Raw genomic sequence first — 22,328 nt, 5'->3', positions numbered from 1 at the left:
AATATTTTGCAAATGCGAACCACGATGTACTATCTTTAGTCTAGAGACAGTATAACGCCAATCGTGGCCGCATTTGCAAAATATTAGTGCGTTTTGAAACCTATAAAAAAGAAAGTGTCGCAACCGATGTGTCCATGACTGTACATACTTGGGCTTGAAATATAAAAGAGTAAAATGTAAAAAAAAGTGTGTGTATAATGAAGTTACATGTTTATAATAACATGTTTATAATAACATTCATCATTCCAATAATTCTATAACACGCGGTCATCTGTATTCTGTCTGTGTAAAGCCATTAACGGTATCAAATTTTTATCAGCGCCGTTACTAAGAGACAAAGGTCACTAAGAGACCATTAGAGCCATTAACGATAATCGCTCGATCAAATTCAGACGTTGCACAGTCATCGAACAAGATCACTTGACGAAAAGGAAGAAAAAAAAAAAACAAACGCATCGCCGATGTACAATCGAGAGACAACTGGTACAACTGGAAAGCCAGATGCGCATTCATCAGTGTGGCTGAGTTTACGTAAGTATGACACACGAATGCACGCGCGCGCGCACACACACACATATATATAGCCTTCACGGTCGATCTTCCAATTGTGCGCAGCGCGAAGACGAGCTGCGAAGAGGAGAACGCGCGCGTGTGTCGACTTCCATCGAGCGGGACGACTCCGCGTGATTCCGGGACGATAATATAACAGCTAGCGTATGCGTGTTATCGGATTCGCGACCGCGAGAAGTCCCAACGGATCGACTGCCGTCACGTTCGCGGATCGTGAATCACGTGCTGTGCGCGATTTCCGCGATCTCGGCGTGCTTCACGCTGCAGCACGCGCATCTCGCGTCTCCCTCTGCTCCGCGCGCCTACGGGAGAGACACGACGAGGATACCGCACGACGACGTGCCGCTTCGGCAGCGCACCGGGTCGACACGCAGTGCCGTATCGTACACGGGTGGGCTTTAAGAATTGTGCGGACACAGTCGAACGAACGCGCTCGTGCACGGACGGAGGTAAATCTGCCATGACATGACAGATAATAGAGAAGTCCGGCGATAAACACGGCAGCACGCACGCTTGTCTACTCTTTTATCTGATATAGAGGAGCAAGTGTTTTTCTAATACACGTACCGGGTATCGGAGAAACGATCTGACGCTAATTGAGTTCAGTGAATCATTTGTTTGCGAAGCCGGATAAGCCAACCATGACCTTTCACGAAAATAAGAAAAGCTTAATACTTCTTCTTTGATTCGAACGTGGGAGTCTCCTCGGTTTTTAAATATTTGTTACGCAATATTAGAAAAAAATTTTCCGATAGGGCTTTCAAGAGATATGTAGTAATTTTGTAATTTAGATATTATACTCTCAATATGGATATCGAAATTCAAATAACTTGAGAAGATTATAATTTTTATTCCTTCGCTATAACGTTCTTTGTTCCATTGTTATTGTTGTATACAGTCAGGTCTGGATATCTAGAGTTTTATTTTACTAAAATGATAATTCACGAATTGAAGGGGGATACCTTCGACGTTGAAATAAACAGAGCTAGCAGCCGATTTTCAATGGCTGTACGTTCAGCAGAGAAAGCAGATCAGTGAGCGCTCAGTGACTCATCTTTAATATGATTGGTTTTCGCCTTTGGATCTTCGCTATGGATCTAAATGCAGAAACCAATCATAGGCGCCATTCTAAAACGTTGCTTTCAAGGAAAATTTTATTATAAAGAGCTATAGTTTGCGTTATTCAGTAAAATTTTTCTTGAAAGCCCGTTTTGGAATGTAGCCACAATAAAGAGAGGCACTTAAGCGCCCGCTGATCCGTTTTCTCTGCCGAACGCAGCCAATTGTACGACATATAACGTTGCACGTGTACTAAACTTGTATTTTACACAAAGGGAGACGGCGCCTAAATGACTGTCGGTTTGTGCCCGACTCATTACGCCGGCCGCTAACGAGCTCTCGTTTACCAGTCTAGTCTGCGATCGGAGAAGTTACTTGGCATCGCCACAACGGGAAACGTGTAATTGGGCCAAATGGATTGGGCGAGAGGACGAACGTCGACGGGTAATTGTCGCACCAGAAAGCTGGGCGTTTGCGTGAGCGTGGTCATGCTCGGGACCTTCATCGCCTGCATGATGCTGGCGTACACCGCGTTCGCATCTCCGGTTACCGGAGAACGTGACACGTTACAGCAGGTGGTTTTTGTGAGTAGCTCGTTTGTAACAGTTGGCCCTGTCATCCTACCCGCGTCCGGTCCCGCGCTTCCATACGCGGAGCGTTGATTTAATTTTAATCTTTCGTTTAACGAAAAATTTGTATCATACATATTAATTTCACAATTTTACGAGATATATTTTAATTAACGAGTATTATTTTAACATCATAAAAACAATGTGTAAAATAATAGAACAATGTGTTTCAACGTTTGTTAAAATATATAGAATATCCGGTAATTAAAAATATATGTGTGTCTACTTTAAACATATGTATATTACTCCGATTTTTTTAAACGACGAAAAACAGCATTTAAATGAATCTTGCTTCGGGAATTATAGTCAGAGATTATATACTCATTAGGCCCGGTTTCACAATTAACTCGTTTTAACCGAAGTTCAAACTCGCTTTATCTTTTTTCTAATCTAAGAATTAGAGAGACATAAACAGTAAGTTAAACCGAGATTAAAGTTAATTTTACATTTGTGGAACTGGACCTTAGATGAGGAAATACGCGGTGAACACTCGCGTAAGTGATGTTAAGTAAACTATAGTATTTCTCTCATACGGAAATCGTCATTGTTTTTTGACAGCTGTTTCGCCACGGCGACCGAACTCCGACAGAGACCTACCCTAAGGACCCTTACATAAATTACGATTGGCCCGGTGGCTGGGGCGCCTTGACCAAGGTTCGAATGAAATACACGCGGACACCGCATTGAAATCGATACTATATTCCCGTACATAATACACGATAATATATGTATATGTCTGATCTTGCCATAAATTAAATCGCATCTTCGCGCACGGCATATATGCGTCGCGGGTTGTAAAACGCGCTATCGAGCGCGAATAATAGGGCGCGCGTTATCAATCTCGAAATCCGCTTTCAGAAAGGAATGCATCAACTGTATAACGTGGGTCGGTGGATACGCTTGAAATACGGCGCCGTAATCGGTCGTAAATTCGTGAGCGCGGACATGCTGGTGCGTAGCAGTTACGCGGATCGGTGCGTCATGTCGGCGCAGGCATTACTCGCCGGATTGTTCGTGCCGGGACCCGAGGACATGTTCGTGCCCGGTTTGGCATGGATCCCCGTTCCTGTGCACTCGATACCACGGGAACTGGATAAGGTATGACAAAAGATCAGATTTATAATGTTAAGTGAAGAGAAAGTTTAAAATTTTACGTCAAGAAATCCTATGCACTATCCTCCTTGCCTAGAGAAAAATCTCTTTTTTTTTTACTGCTTATTTTGTTGTTCGAGAAAGAAAAAAAAATGCGTAATTCGTAAACTTAAGATTGCAACAAGTTTGTTGCGTCATTTGTTACAACCTACGATATAACCAGCGATTTTTATGCATAAATTGCTACATATTTTACGTTGCGAAAACTCTCTCGAGTTAAAATCGTCTCGTATAACAAGAAGATATACATCCAAGCAATTTTAAATGATAAATTACTTGCCGGGAACATGCAGGTCTATAAAGAAGCTTATTTTTCAATACGGTGATGTGTTATTGTAGCTGATAACGGTGAAGGCGCCATGCCCGAGGCTGGAGGAAGCTCTAAAACAGGCATACATAGAGGAGGCAAGAAGATCGGGCGAGAAGATGGCCGAGTATTATAAGGAATTGACGGAGCACACCGGACAGAATATGAGCACGATCACCGACGTCGAGTTTCTTTACAACACCCTCGAGATCGAGGAGGAAAATGGTTTAAAGCTTCCGCCGTGGACACGGAAATTTTATTACAACAAAGAGATGCGCGAAATAGCCGCTCGCAGTTTGACGATCTTCACCGACAGCACTACTCAGCAACGTCTTCGCGGAGGTAACGAGACGCGACAGTCTCGAAGCTGCCGAAGCTGACGAAAAATATCGCTGCGAATGCACCCTTTAAAATTGCAACGCGAGATATCTTCTATTGTATAAACTGTACCGATCATGTTTTTCAGGCCCGTTGCTGAAGGAGATTTTACGCAACATGGAAGAGAGTAAGAGCGGTCCCAAGCTGAAACGATCCTATTTTTATTCCGCTCACGACATAACTATCGTCAACGTGATGAGGACAATGGGATTTACGAATGAGCTTTTTAAGCCCGATTACGGGGCGACGCTCATATTGGAGCTACATCAGGCCAGTAATGGAGCCGGCCAAGAAGTGAAGGTATGTTTATATCGTAGCGTCATCATCGTAAAAGTTTACGATGATACTGCCGTGTGAATATTTTTATAATCAGAAATTGTTTCGCGTAAACGTTACGACGCTTCAAATTCTACCTGTAAGCACTTTATTACACTGTCGTTATTATTACAAATTATAATGGGCATTATAATGCGTAATTACCGGAAGTGAGACGTGATTAATTTAATTAATGGTAGCCAATTAGCAATTATGCATAATTGCTGAGGGTCATTCGGAATTTCTAAAATAGTCCATATATTTGCATATTAATATTATATACGCGTGTATAATTATCTAAACGTCTTTCTTATATCTCGCAATTATTGTTCTAATGATATTTAATATTATAATTATAATAATATAATAATTACTGTAATTATATAACTCTTGTCTCTTTGTTATCAAAGGCGCTGTATTACAACAATACGAAAACGGAGAACGCGCATCGTTTGGAAATTCCTAACTGCGCCAGTCCTTGCCTATTGCAAAACCTGAAGCAAGTGTGGCACGAAGTGATTCCGAACGACTGGGACGCGGAATGCAAAATGTAAACCCGCTGAGTTTTATGTAATAATTCATAACAATTGTACTTAATTGAAATTGATTCGCTCGCGTTTTCACGTGAAATCATTGCTACGTGCGCAGAGCGAAGAGATATAAAATGTTAATCATTTAATGTGTGATATATAAAAATTAAATATATGTAATCTCGAGATCGGTACCTACTTAAATCAGTTTTGAGTATGGGAACTGTCATTTAATATTTGTAACTATTATTCTTGTAAATTGTATTATTGTTGTCAATGTTAGCAATTAAGGAACCATATAGACTTATCCATTCATATATAGTATCATCACAAAATGATAGCGTTATATGATAGACATTAAAATAAAATAGAAATAAAACTTGAAGCGTTTTATATTTTTGCGACAGTAAAAATTTTATTATGCTTACGTTGATCCGCTGCTATTAAACAACGTCGTTGCTCGAATACGTATTTCGTTTTCCACCTACGTACATCAAATCCATTGATGAGCGAATCCATCTGCCATGCGAATTCTGTAAAAATAAAATATATATAGGTATTAAATGCAAACAAGTGTAATTAAAAAATTACTCGTTTAATAAATGTTTATATTTGCCGGCATGAGTGCACAGTACGTGGAGTTTGGCACAGAAGGCGCCTCTGATACCTTGTTGCAAATAATCACCAAAATGGTTATCAGTAACAGAAATGGGATCGTCTGCAGTGTCTTATGCAATACTGATAAATGATAAGAATGTCATTTCAGCGATATCTCTACTGACTTGAGTATAAGATAGAAAATTTTGTACGAGAAACAGTTTAAAAGATCTCTTCGTCTCTCTAAGAAAATATTTTCCCACGAAAATTAATTTTCATTATATCGTTTTGTATTGCTTTCCAATATGAAATTATATTCTCTTAAAGAATATAAGATTACAAGAAGCTCTCAAAGAAATTCTTTAATCGTTTCTTTTTATTATATTATTATTATTTGATTACATTATTTAATTAAATTTTTTTATCTTGTTTCTTCTTCACTCGTAATTACTGCTTGCAGACGATTTTTAAACGAGTTAACTCTTTGTTTTTAAACAGAAGACAGAGAATATTATAAAAGAATCCCAAAGAAAAATAAGAATAGTTGTGTTAAAAATTTTTGTTCATTTTTCACTCGTAATTGCTGCTGGCAGGTAATTTTTAAACGGGAAATAAGAATACAGTTACTCTTATTTCTTTTGAACTCTTTTATGATATATAATCTCTGTTAAAAAATTAAGAGTTGACTCGTTTAAAAATTACCTGCAAGCAACAACTGCGAGTGCAAAATAAACAAGATAAAAAAAATTTAATTGAATAATGTAATCAAATAATCATATAATAACAAAAGAAGTGATTAACAAGAATTTTTTTATTAAATAAAAATTTATATGAACAAACATATGACGAAAATATGAAATTATTGTAAAAGAGTTATTCTTATAAAACATAAAAATAGATTATAAAAAGCTACCGAGATATTTGAACACAGCGAATTGATAATGCTGAATTTTTCCAGTCATTTCAAAATTCAACGTTGCGAAGACATCCGCATTCAGTTCCTTAGGGAGAACTACAAATGTCTGCACGGTCGAGCGCATAATATGTGCACATTACAACTCGGTATCCCTGCAAACCGGTTGTAATTCAAGCGAAGCTTGTTAAGACGAATAAATGGACACGAAATCGTTTAAACCGGGATGTGCCCGTTTTGCTTATGCAACACCGGCTGACACTGGACCCGTTTTGCATATCATTGCGTAATATCATGTATGATTATTGGCGCGAGCTATTGTCTGTTGCGCCGAATAGTGCGTGCGCAATTAACAATTAAACGGTTAAACTGCAGCTCGCGCTCGGTGCAATAGGAGATACACCTCCGATCTCAATGCGTGCTCTACTTTCGGATAAATTGAACGAAACGCTGTGTCATTCATTGATTTCAATCAACTCCTTCAGTCCGCGGCTTGTCGCGAGAAAAAGTGGAAAATTTATATTTTGCTAATAAGTGTTGCGAGCCGAGAGAATAATTCAAGTGACGGCGAAATAATTAAATATTTATCGAAGGCGAATATTCAGTATGACAGTATTTCGGCCCGATAGGCGAAGTTCCTTTCAGGTAAGATCGCTGTGAGGCGAATCGATATCGCAATTACAATCCTTCTTCTGAGTATACGCGATGATATCGCTTTTATTAATTGTATCTCGCTTCCGCAATAATTCATTTTTTATGTCAATCGATGTCAAGGGAAATGCGATGGATTGAATGCTAAGTATTTAACAGGAAAGATAAGACAGAAGTGCTTATCGTTTTTCATGACTCACCGTTTAACGATTTAAGTTTTATTCGCGCGAATCCGCCGCGATTGCCCGCGATTCGAATCAAACGTTTCCGCGATCGAGCTCGCATGATGGGAGAAGGTCATAGCTATCGATTGTCTCTCCTGTGGCATGGCCACACATTGTTAACATTACGCCTTCGTTATGTCACTGTCATTCATTTACCATTACAGCGTTGCATAACTTACTGTTTTATAGGAGGAAATCCTATAGTGATCTGCAGGAACACCCTACATATACATATATATCTTCCCGATTCCGCAGATCTATTTTCTCATTAGCAAATGTAAAGAAAGGCGAATGGCTGTCGCGAGTGGGTGGCAATATCCATCAGCTAAATGTTTCCCCGTTTTAATGACTTACATCGGCGCAATTACTTACGTTCTTAAACTTAAAGGGAAGAAAAATAATAAAGGAGTCAATTCCTGAAATAAATAGATAAAGTAAACGGCTGTAGTAATAAAGTGAAGTAAATAATAAATAAGTAAATCATAATAAGTAAGAATAAATTGAAGTAATGAGAGTCGATTTTAAAATTGCTAAATACATCTCCTTCAAGTTTCTTTGCTTACGAAGCTGTTAGCTTGCTCCATTACCGTCTTCTTAATTTTTAACAATTTCCCCACATAGTAACATAGACGCGCTTTAACGTGCTTACGAGGTATACTATAATAGAAAAAAAAATATGTGAGTTTTGTTGTTTGCTAATGGAGTAGAGTTCCGTTCGTTAATGCAGATGAAGATGAAGAGGAAATAAAGGAAGAGAGGAAGCATCGTTTATTTAGCGCTTTCGAATATATAACAAATTTTACTTTACGATATCATATTAATATAAATTATTATTCATTAATTTATATATAATATATATAACATATATAATATATATAATATTTATACATATATATAATTTGTATATAATTTGTATATATAAATTAATATATATATTTATTATACTTATATACATGACAATTTATATAATATTATATAAATTATATATGATAATAACGCAAGCTCTCATTCGATTATTCTTCGCCTTCAAAAAGCGGATTAATTTCATAACCCTCTACCGATATTCTTAATTCTAACCTTTGATCGAAAACGATATTTGTTATACCTTGACGCGTTCTCCGCGTTCCTCGGTATCCCTCGCATTGATCGACGACGAAAACGACGAGGAACTTTCGCGAATCGATCGCACGCGCTACGCGTGAGCTATTCTCGTTGATTCGAAATCGATGGCCCGTCGAACGACAGACATCGCGCGCGACTCGTTCGCGTTTGCAAGACGGCGAAAATTTAAAAGATAATTCGCGTACAGCAATCAAAGTCGGCAACTTACGTACGCGGGAAACGGGAACAGAGAGTGTCCAACTTCGGCGCGGCGGAACGCGTGCGAGAAACGCAAGATGCAGGGCGAATGCCCGGAATATTGCGCGAATGCTCTGATGGGTTTCGTTTCGCAACGAAAATCGCGAAATGCGACAAGAATCGTGGAAATCTGAAAGCGGAAAGTGGCTAATAGCTCTTGCCGGAATTCTCATAACCGCGCAGGTGATCGTCGCGTGATCGCGTTCGACAGTATATATATGTAGGAATAAAATAAGAAAGAAAATAGATATCGAAAATTCCGTTTCCTCGCCGCGTCTGAACTCCGGTTTCTGTCTCCGGTTACCTTATAATTAATTGCGTCTGTTTTCCCGGGATCCGCGATGAGGCATCTCCCCCGACAAAGCACGCCGTGTTCGACCGCGAATTATCGCGTCGATCCCGATCATCGATCTGAACTATGCGCACGCAACCCTCGCGCCGCGTTCGGGAACCGATCAAAATTGCGATGAAGCGCGATTATCTCGAACACCCTGTTCCCTCAAGATTGCAGTTAAAAGCTTATTAATCGTAAAAATCTCCTCTATCAAGCTGATTTCCGCATTCCCATTCTCTTCATTTTTCCTTGTCTAATTTTAAACTCAATCGTATTAATTAATTATTAATTTATTTATTTGTATTACTCAATTTATTTGTAATAAGTAATTTATAAGTGTATGTTTATAACTAACATTCATTGGCTTATTCTGTTCGGTAAATTCAGCCGTATTAATTTTAATTTCTTTATTCATTTATTCATACATATAATTACTTGAGTTATTCATATAATTTGTAATTAAGTGCATGTTCACATAATTAGCATTAATTGGTTTCCGTTCAATATAATCAACTCAGCCATGGTGATTGATTTATTCATTCATTTACTCTTACTGCTTAATTTATTCCTAAATTTAAACAAATATGCTCATAATTAATATTTACAAGAACGGCTAATTATAATCCGTAATAATGCGAATAATCCGGTATGTCCTATTAGTCAGCACGCTTCCCCCCCCCCCCTCCTCTCACCCCCCCTCTCTCTTCGCGCCTGTCAGTTACTCAGTTGTCGGCACTGGGCCCAATGCCGTACGGTAGGTTATGTGAGTTGTGTCGACAACCTGTCAGTCCTGTCCGACACACAGCACTGACTGGAGTCGTGTTGTCGTGCTCTGTGCGGTGTGCCGTCAGTCGCGTCTATCTCCTCTCCAGGCAAGAGCCTTATAATCAATCCCGGTTTATCGGCTAAATTTATCGGACGCGGCTCCGCCTCGCGATAGCTCTCCCGATCCGCTCGCTCTCCCGTGCCGCTCGCGCAGGCCGCGGCGCGACGCGCCTTCCACCGTTGCGTGTCACCGTGCTGGCGCGAGCGTGGCAGTAATTCCGAGGCATTCCGAGCGGCAACCACCACCACCACCACGCCACCACCACTGACGCCGCCGCAGCCGCAACCACCACCACCACCACGACGTCCGCTCCGGAAATCCGCGTTGCTCACGATCTTCCGCGATCGGCTCGGGTCGCGCATACGTCACATCGGCGGCGGACCACCTCGTCGTCGTCTTGGCCGAGCAGCGCTGCGCCTTCCGCCGCCACGCTCTCCCGTTAGTTAGTCCGCGCTCACCCTCGCCGCGCCGTCCGTCGCGCTCTGTCAGGCGCGCCCGCTCATCCTTGACCGGCGGATCCGAGCAAAGGTTGGTGCGCTCGACGTTGCTCTCTGGATTCTCCTTCCTTCCTTCCTCCCTCCCGCCCTGGCCTACCCCCCTCCCCTGGGCCCCGTCCACGTGTTCCTCTTCGCACTTTTTGCGTTTTCGCAACCTCGCTTCAAGTACCTCGTCTCTGAAGTACAGTCCGTCGCGGTCTCAGCGGTTCTCGTCAGTCGCGACTCGCTGTTCCCCTCGGTGAGGAAGGAGGTGGTGCCTGGAACGGGATCTCGGGGGAAGGAAGGTGGTGTGGCCTAGAGAGGTTGCTTTCTAGAACGAGAGAGGCATGGCCGAGTTTTCCAGTGGGCAGATACGATAACACCCGTTCCACGCGACATGTCTTTCGGTCCGCTTTTTTTGAAAGCCCACGAAGGCGTGGAATCGGGAGGCGGAAGTCCAATATATAATTGATATGTGATAACCTCAACCGTTTTTTTTTTCTTTGTAGGCCGCGTTCCTCCAGTCCCGGACGACTGGTTCTAGAATAATAGTCTCACTGTAGCTCAAATGAAGGAAATGTAATTAACAGGAACGCGACGAGTTACTTGACTACGCTAACGCGACCGTGTCCTCGGAATTCAGGCGATCGTGTGCACGTGGCGTGTGTTTATGTGTGTGTGTGTATACTCGATGACAAGTTCAGCAGCGGGAATGCAGGACTCTACGATTTGTTGCAGGTCGCCAACATGTTCAGCTGGCTGAATCGCGAGGAGAACAGCAAGCAGGATCTCTTCGAAAATGTCACCGAGGGCCTCAAGAGGATATACAAGGCCAAACTGCTGCCGCTGGAGCAGTACTATCAGTTCCACGACTTCCACTCGCCGCAGCTGGACGATCCGGACTTCGACGCGAAACCCATGATCCTCCTGGTCGGCCAGTACTCCACTGGCAAGACCACGTTTATCAAATACCTGTTGGAGAGGGAGTTCCCCGGCATCAGGATCGGGCCGGAGCCCACCACGGATCGATTTATCGCGGTCATGTACGAAGAGAAGGAGGGAGTCATTCCTGGAAACGCCTTGGTTGTGGACCCGAACAAACAGTTCAGGCCACTCTCGAAATTCGGCAATGCGTTCCTGAACAGATTTCAATGCTCGACCGTGGCTTCGCCCGTTTTGAAGGGCATATCTATAGTGGACACACCCGGTATATTGTCCGGCGAGAAACAACGGGTATGTGTTGCTTTTTTTTTTGTGCAAGAAGCTCCGCTTCTATACAGGTTATTTAAAATGTCTATTTGTAACACGATGGATAAATGTACTCTAAATACACCGAATGTGTTTTTCCTTCAGGTCGACAGAGGCTATGACTTCACTGGTGTTTTAGAATGGTTCGCTGAGCGCGTAGATAGGATTATCTTGTTGTTTGACGCACACAAGCTTGATATATCGGATGAATTCCGTAGATCTATCGAGGCCTTACGTGGGCACGACGATAAAATCAGAATTGTCCTCAATAAGGCTGATATGATAGACCATCAGCAGCTCATGAGAGTATACGGTGCTTTAATGTGGTCGTTGGGAAAGGTATTACAAACTCCCGAAGTGGCTAGGGTTTATATCGGCTCGTTTTGGGATCAGCCATTAAGATATGATGTCAATAGAAGGTAAGTTCTCTCGTATCTTCTGTTTTACTCAATTCTATTTCTATTTGTTTCCATATTTAAGTGTCGTTTGAATCTTCTTTCAGATTATTTGAAGATGAAGAGCAAGATTTATTCAAAGACATGCAGTCGCTTCCAAAAAATGCCGCATTAAGAAAACTCAATGACTTAATTAAACGAGCACGTTTAGCAAAGGTGTACAAAGAATCTACATTAATTTTTTTACAATTGAAATGATTTCTTGGAAAAGATCTTAGACTAGATAAACGGTAAAGGAAGATTCTTATATTCTGCATCAATTTACAGGTGCACGCTTACATAATAAGCGCTTTACGGAAAGACATGCCCAGTATGTTTGGCAAGGATACCAAGAAGAAGGAATTGATAAAAAATTTGGGCCAGACTTACGATCAAATTCAGAGGGAGCAACAGATTTCACCGGGTGACTTTCCGGATCTAAAGAAAATGCAAGAGAGCTTAGCACATCACGAGTTTAGTAAATTTAATCCCCTGAAGCCTAAGTTATTGGAAGTGGTGGATAAGATGCTCGCTGAAGACATCGCGAAGCTTATGGCCATGATACCACATGAAGAAGTCACCACTGTTTCGGAACCACTTATTAAAGGTATTTGTCAATGTTTGTTTACACTTAAATCTTTGTAATTGTGAATCGAAATACAAAAAGTTGTTCAAATTTTTCATAAAATTTTTGCTAAAAGGTAGATGAATAAATTGATTAAAAAATGAATACAAGACAATGTGCGATATTTATTATTTTCATACGTGGTATTTGCATACTGTAAATTTATAGGTACAGATTGTATATACTTTACTCTATTTTAGGAGGAGCGTTTGAAGGTGTAGAAGATCAAGTTAGTCCATTTGGATATAAAAGAGGAGAAGGAATCGATGCGGGTGCAGGTGAACCAGAATGGATTGTTAACAAGGAAAGATATAAATATGACAGCATCTTCGAATCGCTTGGACCACAAGATGGGAAAATTACGGGAGCAGGTAAGGCTGATTTTTTACGAGTGATATTTGCATTTATTTGCTTCTAATGATATTTAAGATATCCTTTAGAGATATTAAGATATCCTCTTCGTTGGACATTCTAGAGATAGTCTTTCCAGGATGTTACGCGGATGCTGTGTTCGCGGATCCAGTAGATATTTTCTTTCATTTATGTACCAAATTTCCATGTTTATAACAAATGTTTTTTTATAACCTTTTACACAATTTTGATTAACATAATCTTATTTCTTGAAGTTTGACCTGCAAAATGAAAAAACAATTATTCGATTACGTTGACTTTAAGCAAAGATATATTAATTTAAAGTTTTGTCGAATATACTGGACCTGCGAATACCAGTTAAAAAAATTTTTGAAACAAACACAATTAGTATCAATACTAACTAGCTCGGCTTCTACAAATAAAATTATTAGATAGAATTGTGATATATATGTCTATGTAATAGATATTACATATAAATATATAATATCTATCACATACAAATATATACATATTTGTACATGATAGATATTGTAATTTAAAATATAGAATATTCTAATTAATGTATAATTTTCTGTTACCAGCGGCCAAATCAGAAATGGTCAAGTCCAAATTGCCGAACAGCGTGCTTGGAAAGATCTGGAAGCTTTCGGACATTAATAAAGACGGATTCTTAGATTCCGACGAGTTTGCCTTAGCCATGCATCTAATTAACGTGAAGCTCGAAGGATACGATCTACCGGCTGAGCTACCGGAACATTTAATACCGCCATCGAAACGCGATATATAATATATAAATTTTTTATTGTAATTTATCACGTTTCGCAAAATAACACACATTTAGAGCCGCGAGACGGTGGGTTTAAAGCACGACTTATTAATCGTGCATTTAATGTCAGCGGTTCACAGATTCGAGAATTATAAAATTATACTTTTGCAACCAGCTCTGTATCATATTATGTGTATACTATTATTACATTGGTAATCAAGGCCAGGGGACATATATATTTGCAATCTTTAAAGAGTTATTGTGTAATATTGATCAGCGATTGACATCCATAAAAGAGATATGTGGGTATCTTTCAAACAATATTTTTCCGAAATGTATAGAGATTACACATATACATAACTATATACACATAGTATGCGATACTTATACTGATATAATAGTATATAAAGAATTTAGAGCATTAATTGTTTCCTTTTAAGGCTCTTGACTAGTTATAACGGCCATTGGAATCGTAAGCGAGAAATGGCATGTTAAAGTTTCTTGCATGCCATTTATAAATAAAGAAAATATGGATGAAACAAAAAATGGAATCGCTTTAAAACATTTGTAAAAATGATGGAACTGTTATTTTTTTTCTCCTAACAGTCAGTAAATAGCCGTAAAATACATGTAAAATGAAGTATATTTAGACAGAAAAACATACGGTTTGGTGAAAGTTGTTTTAAAAAAATGAAAAATATGCTTTTACATATAAAATTAAAATATAATATTATTTTCTGTCCATTTTTACTTGATACGAGACAGCTAGTTTACATTTTCATAATTAAATACATAATAATGAAATGGCATGCAAGAAAAAATTTTGTTGTCAACAGTAAGGTCAACAGTTTTTCACAGTAAGGTCCGTTCTACAATATGTCGTAAGCAGTAAGAATTAACCAATTACATTTGAATATTCTCTTCGCATTTGATTGCGATTAATCAATTCTTACGACACCGACATGTGACGTATTATAGAACGGACCTTAGTATGATTAGATGAACAAGATTCTAATTCCTACCGCGATATAGTGTCGCCGCCGTTAACGTGGAATTTTTGGCTGAATAGTTAGGAGCCTTAAGATATATCAAGTTGTTATATCGATATAAAAATCTTGAAATTATATTTATATTTTTGCTTTATAACTTCGAAATTCTTTTTGTATGCATGCGTGTGTCCTGAATTACACAAAATGTCGCTGATTAATGAATGTGAGACTGCATTGAGGTATTGTAAGAGCAGCAAATAGATTTTTTTTTAAGAAAGAGATATACACAATATTTTCGAGAGATGCGCTCTAATTTTAAAAATATGTTCTCTCCGGAGATGCAATAAGCTTATATGAAGTTAAAATTTTTGAAAATACTTTGTGACCAAAAATCGAACGAAATAACACAAATTATTGAAACCGATACATTTATTTTCTACTTAGAGTTAATCGACTATGTTTTTAAAGTTGTAAAAATTAAGCTTTTTTAGAATATTCTATACAAAAAGAAAAAATAAATCGAAGATAGATTATGTGAAAATATAAAAAAAGATAAAAGACTGGATTAAAAATATAGATTTTGCATATTTCAAAACGAGAACAACCTAAACTGTAACAATTTATTTTTATTTAAATAGTTGAACGAATTTATGTATTAATAGTAGTCTTTAAGCTCTATAGAAATAGAACTTAATCAACTTGACCAAAATATTCTTAAAAACTTTCGATGTTTTAACAAAAATACAATTTCTTTCACTATTATTTACCTATAGATAGCAATATGCAATATATGTTAAAAAATTTTAATTATTTAAATTAATTTAATGCAGTCTATGTTTATTGCAAATCCATTGCGGAATTATGATATTCCGTAACTGTTAGGTTTCGTCTCTTCTGCGACATCGACCAAAAATATAATGTTACAAATAAAAATTGCACATAAATTGCAATATTAAGAAGCTAAAATAATTTATATTGGCAATTTTTAATACTTTTGATTAATACTTTTGATATTGAAAAGCTTTTTTGTTCCATGAATCCTGTTTCAACGAACCTGATGTTACAGAAGTTATGTATTTATTGTTCTTTAATTATATACGCTGTAAAAACGGCTATAATATTACTTTGTTGAATTCTCAATTGCATTTTTCTATTAGCACTGCCTTCGCATGCCGCGATTTTATGTGATATCAGAAAGTATATTCGTAAAACTTATGAAAAGAAGCACCGGCACATTTAGATACTTTTAACATTCTATATTCTCCTCATTTCTATGTTTTTAAGTTTTGAAACTCTACAAATAGTTTTAAATATCTATATGTGTAAAATGTAAAATATTTTATATATAAAATATTTGGATATATATTGCATTTAAATAACAACAACAAACACGCACGGAATCGTAATGGTCCAGCGTTTTTTATAGAATATATTTATCTCTATATCAACTCTTATATTTGTGTAATAGTTATATTTACGAACACTATTTTTAGAAAGAACTCATTCCATCGAGTTGTAATGCGTTTATAAAAAGAGAACACCGCAGAAACTTATTTTTTAACATCTTAAAAATACCAATAATATTAAAAAATAAGAGCAATTTAGTTTATCTCATGTTAATAAATGAAATTTATGATATTCGTGTTTCTTACTGTACAAACAAAACCTCCGATAAGTATTCGAAAAAAAGAGTTTCGTGATTAAATCTTTAATATGATAATTGAGATTTCAGGTCTTATTATTTTGTTCTCAGACATTTTATTAATTGTTATGTACATAAAAAAATGTATAAAAGTATCACAACAGGACTAAAAGTATTTATATCTAGTCTAAGTTTTCTTCTTTGTTCCTTTTGGAAGCGTCGTGGAACATATCATGGTAAACGACAGACACCACTTGCGATCGAGCAATATATCATTTACAGATAAGTACATTACTTTCGTTTTGTACGACTCCTGTTTCATATATCGTTGCAGCGATTGAACAAAATTACGATATCAGATGATGTACCATAAATTAGCAGAGATCATATAAATTTTCTTTCTTATATCTACATTGAAATAAATTAATTTTTGATAGTAAAAATTTGTAATCGCAACGGCAATCCACTGAGAATATATCATCCCATGAAAACCTCTCTAAATTAGGTCGTTCGGAACCGATATTAAAACTGTAGATTCTGTATATTTGTGTAAATTGTATAAAATAGCACACACCATAGAAATACGATGAGGGGTCACCACGCTTCTGACAAAAGGCCTCGGAAGATAGATTTGTAAAATAATGTATTATATATATTCTACATTGATGATAAAGGAATGCATATAATTTAAATTTACATTTCTAACACACCTAATATAAACATAGAATGATAGATCAAAGGAATGCATATAATTCGATCTTATATAGTTAATTATTAATTATAATTAATCACCTGTCATTCCATATGTTTATTATTAAGCGTGTTAAAAATATATAAGATCGAATTATATGCATTCTTTTATCAATGAAGGATATACATATATAATGCAGTATTTTACAAATCTATCTTCCGAATCCTTTGTCTCTTGTCAAAAGCGTGATGACCCCTTAATGTATTTCTGTGATGTGCGCTATTTATAATTTTTTTTCATACATGACTGCAATAATAACGTTGTATATTGCAAAGAAAGCGATCACACATCACTGCAATGATAAAATAAAAGCCTTAAATTCAATTTAGGCACTTTCTCTATTATAGTTCGTCGTGGAATGATTTCGTGCGAGTATTAATAATCTCTAAAATTTCATCTCTGATTGCCTTGGCTGTCTTCGCAACAATTTCGACACCTTCGTGCTTATTTTTCTTTTGCTTTGAATTATACAATATTAGCGTCGGAAAGTATTCTGTATACATAGATTGTTGTTTACTTTGTTTTATATGTTGTTTGCATTCGTGCATATAGGGGGAACAGTCAATTTTTCCAAATTTCACTTTCTGCAACAACTGAAATTAAAGCAGATTTTATAATCTAGCTGGCTGCTATCATAATATAGATTGTGAAAGCTAAAAATTGATCTACAACGAAATAGCATTTACCTGAGCAGCAATTTCAAGCTCAAGTTCCATTTTTTGACAATGTTGACAATATGGCGAATAGAAAAAGACGATCCACATATGCTTGTTATCCAATAGCTTCTGACAGTCAGAAAAATTTAAATCATGGATCTTCTTTGGAAAGAATGACGTTATCCATGTTAATACAGATACTATATCTATATTAATATGGCCAATACCATTTCGTGGTCCGTAGAAGCTGTAATATAAACAATGAATGCATATTGAATTATGTTTTTTTTTTTTCACGAATGCATGGTGAATATTGCAAAAAATATAATGACTTACGCGACTGTATTTAGACCTTCGCTTCCTAATGGATACATTCTAATATCAGGATAAGAACGCACTCCTTGGGATTTGCATAAGGAAGTCTCAACCTCGCAATTTACACTAGCAACATTTACAAATGGCAAGGCGCTCAGCGATTTTGCAACGGCTATCCATATAGGTGCCAATTTTTTACACGCTCCACACCATGGAACAAAATAATCAACGATCCATATGTCTTTATTCTTCTTATTCCTCAACTTGTGAAAATTTTTCGTTGTTAATTCTATAACTGTATCGAAACAATCAGATATATGTATAATGAAAACAAGCGAGAGCGCAATAAATGTAATTATTTTGCGTTATCTTTTACCTGAAGGGTTTCTTTTCTCGTTAATGAATTGGACGACATTCTCAGCTGTTTTTGGTAATGTAAACTGGTATGTATTGCTGCCATTTATGAGCATTACAGTGGGATAATACTGTATGTTGTATTGTCGGCATAGTGTACTGTGAACGGTACAATCAATGGTACCAAAACGAATTATTGACGCATCAAATTCTAGCGATGCCCTCCGGAGTTCTGACAGAAATTCCATACAAGGTGGACACCACGGTGTAAACCAATCTAGAAACCACACTTCATCTCCTGTAACATTGTTTGCTACAGTTAGTATTGTCGCTTTAAAAAAGCGCTTTAAAAAAAAGTGTGAGTCGCGTTTACGATGTAATACCGTTGTTCCTTTGTAATATCGATAACACTTCTTCCGCAGAGAGGCTCCAAACGTTTGTAGTTTTCACACTAATTTGCACAAATTTAATGATATCACTGTTCGTGTCCGCTCTGTGATTCAATTCAAATGCTCCACCAGGCTTAAGCATACCCCACATTGGATAACGATTTATTCCCAATTTAGAACAAAGTCGCCCGTTTCTGCCACAATTTATTTTACCTACAATATAGTACTTCATACAGTGTAAAAATTTTATATTGTGTAAATATTTTGTATTCAGCATGATATTCATCAATGGGAATTATCAAAATACCTACCTAGGTTAATATGACTGATCGAAAACTTCTTCATTTCTAAGTTCAAATCTCGCAAATTCGATGTAAGAGCATCGCCAATGTAAAAGCATATAAGCCAGGCGACGTTAGAAGCCAGGGACTTCATTTCCCTAATATGCTGCAAATTATATAATGAATACTTTCGATGAAAATAGAGCAAAATAGAAATTTTATACAGAGAATATACATAACAAATAGCAAATATATTATACAAAAAAAATAATAACATATATAATACATATAATTAATATAAAAGTATGTAACGAATTAACACTTACTTCAAAATCACTGTCAGATAGCTCTTGTGGACCGGGCAAGAGATCTATGAGCTTTTCTATCAATGTATTTATATCATAAATATTATCAAGGAATATAGGCTCCCAAGAAGATGCATTATGCATCGGTAGATATACAACGTGTGTGTTATAAGATATCTTGTCATTTTGGCATGTAAACACTTTTACATTAATTACCTTATCCTGAAAGAATATTACACTGTATATTACAATGTTAATTATCTAATAATAGTCACTGTGTCTTGGTAAAATCGTGTATGTCAATAAAAATAATACGACACTTACAAATGTAGCCGCTACTTTAATTCTCTCATCGGGAGTAAAACAATTCTGTTGATCGTCACATATAAAAATTAACATAGGCCTCTGAATGATATTCTTGCCGCGTATAAATACCTTCCACTGAGATTCACTTATTTCCGGTACGTGAATATTTAGTCGATCAATTGCAAAACGCGTAATGGCCTCTTGTCTCAATTCACCTTTGTACTGCACTCCATACTGTGAATTCTTTGAAACAAAACGTGAATTAATATTTCCTGTTGATTTAGCTAACAAATTTGGTTTATAGAGATATCTAAAACTATAGTAATTATATATAATTTCCTTAAAAATTATATAATACAAGACTGAAGAGAAAGCAATAAGGCATTCTCTCTGCACAATAAATTAATACCTTTTGGAAATAGAGCAATGTAGGATAAGCACGGATTCCTACTTCGTAACACAGTCTCTTGTCAAGCACACAGTTAACTGCTGCAATTTTCACGATGCCATTAAGTAACTTAGCAACTTCCATCCAAGTCGGTGCTAACTGATGACAGGCGCCGCATCTCATCGAATAGAAGTTCACAAACCAGTTTAAGTCAGAGTTAATAACACTTCCGTCTATCCAGAGATACACATACGTATAACATTATATTAGTACTCTGTTTAGTTATAATTTTTAATATTTAGCATGTCAATATAAATATAAATATATATATATATATATATATATATATATATATATATATATCAATTTACATTTAATATCAAACATGAAAAAAATTATATATACTCACAATAATCATTTTCTTTCAAATTGATGACATATTTGTCATCGTCATATAAGCCAAAATTGTTGTGATAATAACCCCAAGAATGATAGGTTTGTTTCCCATGATAGTTATTAAGACCATCTTCTCCAGAAAGATCGTATTTTCTTCTCAAGTCAGTATCCTTCAGTATCTCATAGGCTTTTGTTAATTTGACAAATTTATCATGAGCATTTGGATCGTTCTGAAAAAAGTATCAAAAAATATTAATATATATTTAATGGAAAATATATAGTATATATCGCAAAGTATAATATATAATAGAAAAGCGCAGACAATATAACATTTCACACTAATATATTCACATACGATATTTTTGTCAGGATGACGGATGATTGCTAGCTTCTTGAAAGCCCTGCGGATTTCATCCTGATCAGCGGATCTGCTTACATTAAGGATCTCATAATAATCTTCTCCTCGCGTAAAAGAAATAATAACAGAGAGAACAACGATAATTTTATACCTGCAACAATAAGTACAAATGTGTCATTAAACGTTACATACAAATATTATATTAAATTCATATTATGATACAAAAGTTTTATATTAATTTAATATTTATTCTAATGCAATTAGAAAAATTATCTTCAAATTAATTATTTTCTTTTTCATGCTTTTTGCATAAACAGTGGCAAGAAAACAGGAACGAGTCTTTTGCGAAATTCTGCAAATTTTACAAGAATTTACCGCAGCGTCAGTATATATAGTTAATAAAAAATCTTTTTCTCGATAGATTTTCAATTTGAATATTGTATACATACATGTCTATAAAATCTTATCCAGTTCACGGTAATGTGTTGCACGGTAATAATTTGATGTTCCACTCTTTTAGGCCGAAGTGAGCCTTTCATCGTAACACCACGTATCTCTCCATTTACTCCCACGCTCTTATGATATCATTTGACCCTGTTTGGAGAACCACGCACACCGATCCTGCTCAAGCTGAATTTCGAAATTGTTACGAGAAAGTATACACATGTGTGGCGACAATTATTCGCATAAGTGTACTGCAGCTTCCAGTTATAAGTGTTATAACTCGACCAACGTATTCTCTTCTATCGTATTCGTTTCCACCGATGAGATACTATTAAAGATCGCCAATCTCATGGGAGTTGGCGTCGCTGTTTGGCAATTGCTAAAATTTAAGCAATTTTAGCCAAAAATATAAAATTAATTTTGATTTATTATTAGACCAATGTTTTTAGTCATATCCATATATTTATAGCTTGCTGACAGTTAATTTTATTTAAAACTACATTTTTATATAGTTACCATCAGTTACCATCTGTGTTTGATTATCCATAAAGGATCATGGTAACAGTAAAAAAAATTATAATTTTGCGGCAATATATGTGATATATTATTATAAGTATTCATATTTATTTCTAAAGCATTTATGTAATAAAAAAAAGATGATTTTTTTGAAAAAAAAAATGTATAATTTACTGCTTTTCTATAAAGGCGAACGATTGGCTACAGCGAGTGGCGTGTCCAGCTGCCTCCTATTCGTTTGCAGCTGGAAACGCTGCATTCACGCTACGTCACGCATGCTTAAGGCGCGTTTCCAATCAAGCATACATATATGTTCCGAAATACGAAGCATCGCACTTTCCTTTCTCTCTTCTAAACGATTAGCTTTCGATTATTATAATCTGATCAATAATACCTGCGGGAAGTTTCAAATTTGCAATATTGAGGAGGGCAACATCAGGGGGTCCGAAACAGTTGCAATAATCATAATTACA

The 22,328-nt window shown here is 36.6% G+C and overlaps 3 protein-coding genes and 1 long non-coding RNA gene across 15 annotated transcripts; 2 read left to right on the top strand and 2 right to left on the bottom strand.

Moving 5' to 3' along the window:
• The first annotated feature begins 358 nt into the window (after positions 1-358).
• On the top strand, positions 359-5,325 carry LOC105450709 (lysosomal acid phosphatase). 5 transcript variants are annotated; one of them, XM_011690677.1, is made up of 8 exons: positions 359-531; positions 616-1,019; positions 1,980-2,213; positions 2,817-2,912; positions 3,117-3,356; positions 3,750-4,059; positions 4,184-4,395; positions 4,821-5,325. In XM_011690677.1, exons 3-8 carry the CDS (start codon positions 2,043-2,045, stop codon positions 4,962-4,964), a joined length of 1,173 nt encoding a protein of 390 aa, XP_011688979.1. In that variant the 5' UTR covers positions 359-531; positions 616-1,019; positions 1,980-2,042; the 3' UTR covers positions 4,965-5,325. The 5 variants fall into 5 exon arrangements, with proteins under 5 accessions (XP_011688979.1, XP_011688976.1, XP_011688980.1 ...); XM_011690674.1 differs by having other exon boundaries at positions 1,905-2,213; XM_011690678.1 differs by lacking the exon at positions 616-1,019.
• Positions 5,111-9,102, bottom strand: LOC105450711. The gene is made up of 2 exons (XR_974487.1): positions 8,989-9,102; positions 5,111-5,473 (listed from the first exon to the last, which is right to left on the bottom strand). It is a non-coding gene; the product is annotated as an uncharacterized LOC105450711 (long non-coding RNA).
• LOC105450712 (EH domain-containing protein 3) lies at positions 6,853-14,908 on the top strand. Of its 7 annotated transcripts, none has more exons than XM_011690679.1 (7): positions 6,853-7,095; positions 11,059-11,553; positions 11,674-11,987; positions 12,071-12,179; positions 12,291-12,609; positions 12,828-12,998; positions 13,581-14,908. In XM_011690679.1, the coding sequence occupies exons 1-7, from the start codon at positions 7,057-7,059 to the stop codon at positions 13,784-13,786; spliced, it is 1,653 nt and encodes a 550-aa protein (XP_011688981.1). In that variant the 5' UTR covers positions 6,853-7,056; the 3' UTR covers positions 13,787-14,908. The 7 variants fall into 7 exon arrangements, with proteins under 7 accessions (XP_011688981.1, XP_011688988.1, XP_011688987.1 ...); XM_011690686.1 differs by lacking the exon at positions 6,853-7,095 and adding an exon at positions 9,757-9,772; XM_011690685.1 differs by lacking the exon at positions 6,853-7,095 and adding an exon at positions 9,769-9,781.
• Positions 14,842-21,936, bottom strand: LOC105450714 (dnaJ homolog subfamily C member 10-like). Of its 2 annotated transcripts, XR_974488.1 has the most exons (14): positions 21,856-21,936; positions 21,345-21,718; positions 20,893-21,046; positions 20,551-20,767; positions 20,163-20,374; positions 19,772-19,996; positions 19,469-19,669; positions 19,173-19,308; positions 18,856-19,074; positions 18,495-18,770; positions 18,140-18,413; positions 17,834-18,050; positions 17,437-17,740; positions 14,842-16,969 (listed from the first exon to the last, which is right to left on the bottom strand). XR_974488.1 is itself a non-coding variant. In XM_011690687.1 (13 exons), coding segments are annotated over exons 2-13 (2,385 nt in total). In that variant the 5' UTR covers positions 21,347-21,718; positions 21,856-21,936; the 3' UTR covers positions 14,842-17,488. The 2 variants fall into 2 exon arrangements, 1 of the variants encoding a protein (XP_011688989.1); XM_011690687.1 differs by having other exon boundaries at positions 14,842-17,740.
• Between the last annotated feature and the right edge of the window lie 392 nt (positions 21,937-22,328).

This window comes from Wasmannia auropunctata, unplaced genomic scaffold (genome assembly GCF_000956235.1).
Source record: "Wasmannia auropunctata unplaced genomic scaffold, wasmannia.A_1.0 LD336057.1, whole genome shotgun sequence".
NCBI lineage: Eukaryota > Metazoa > Arthropoda > Insecta > Hymenoptera > Formicidae > Wasmannia > Wasmannia auropunctata.
Note: the sequence above shows the minus strand (reverse complement) of the source record. Positions and strands in the feature narration are given on the sequence as shown.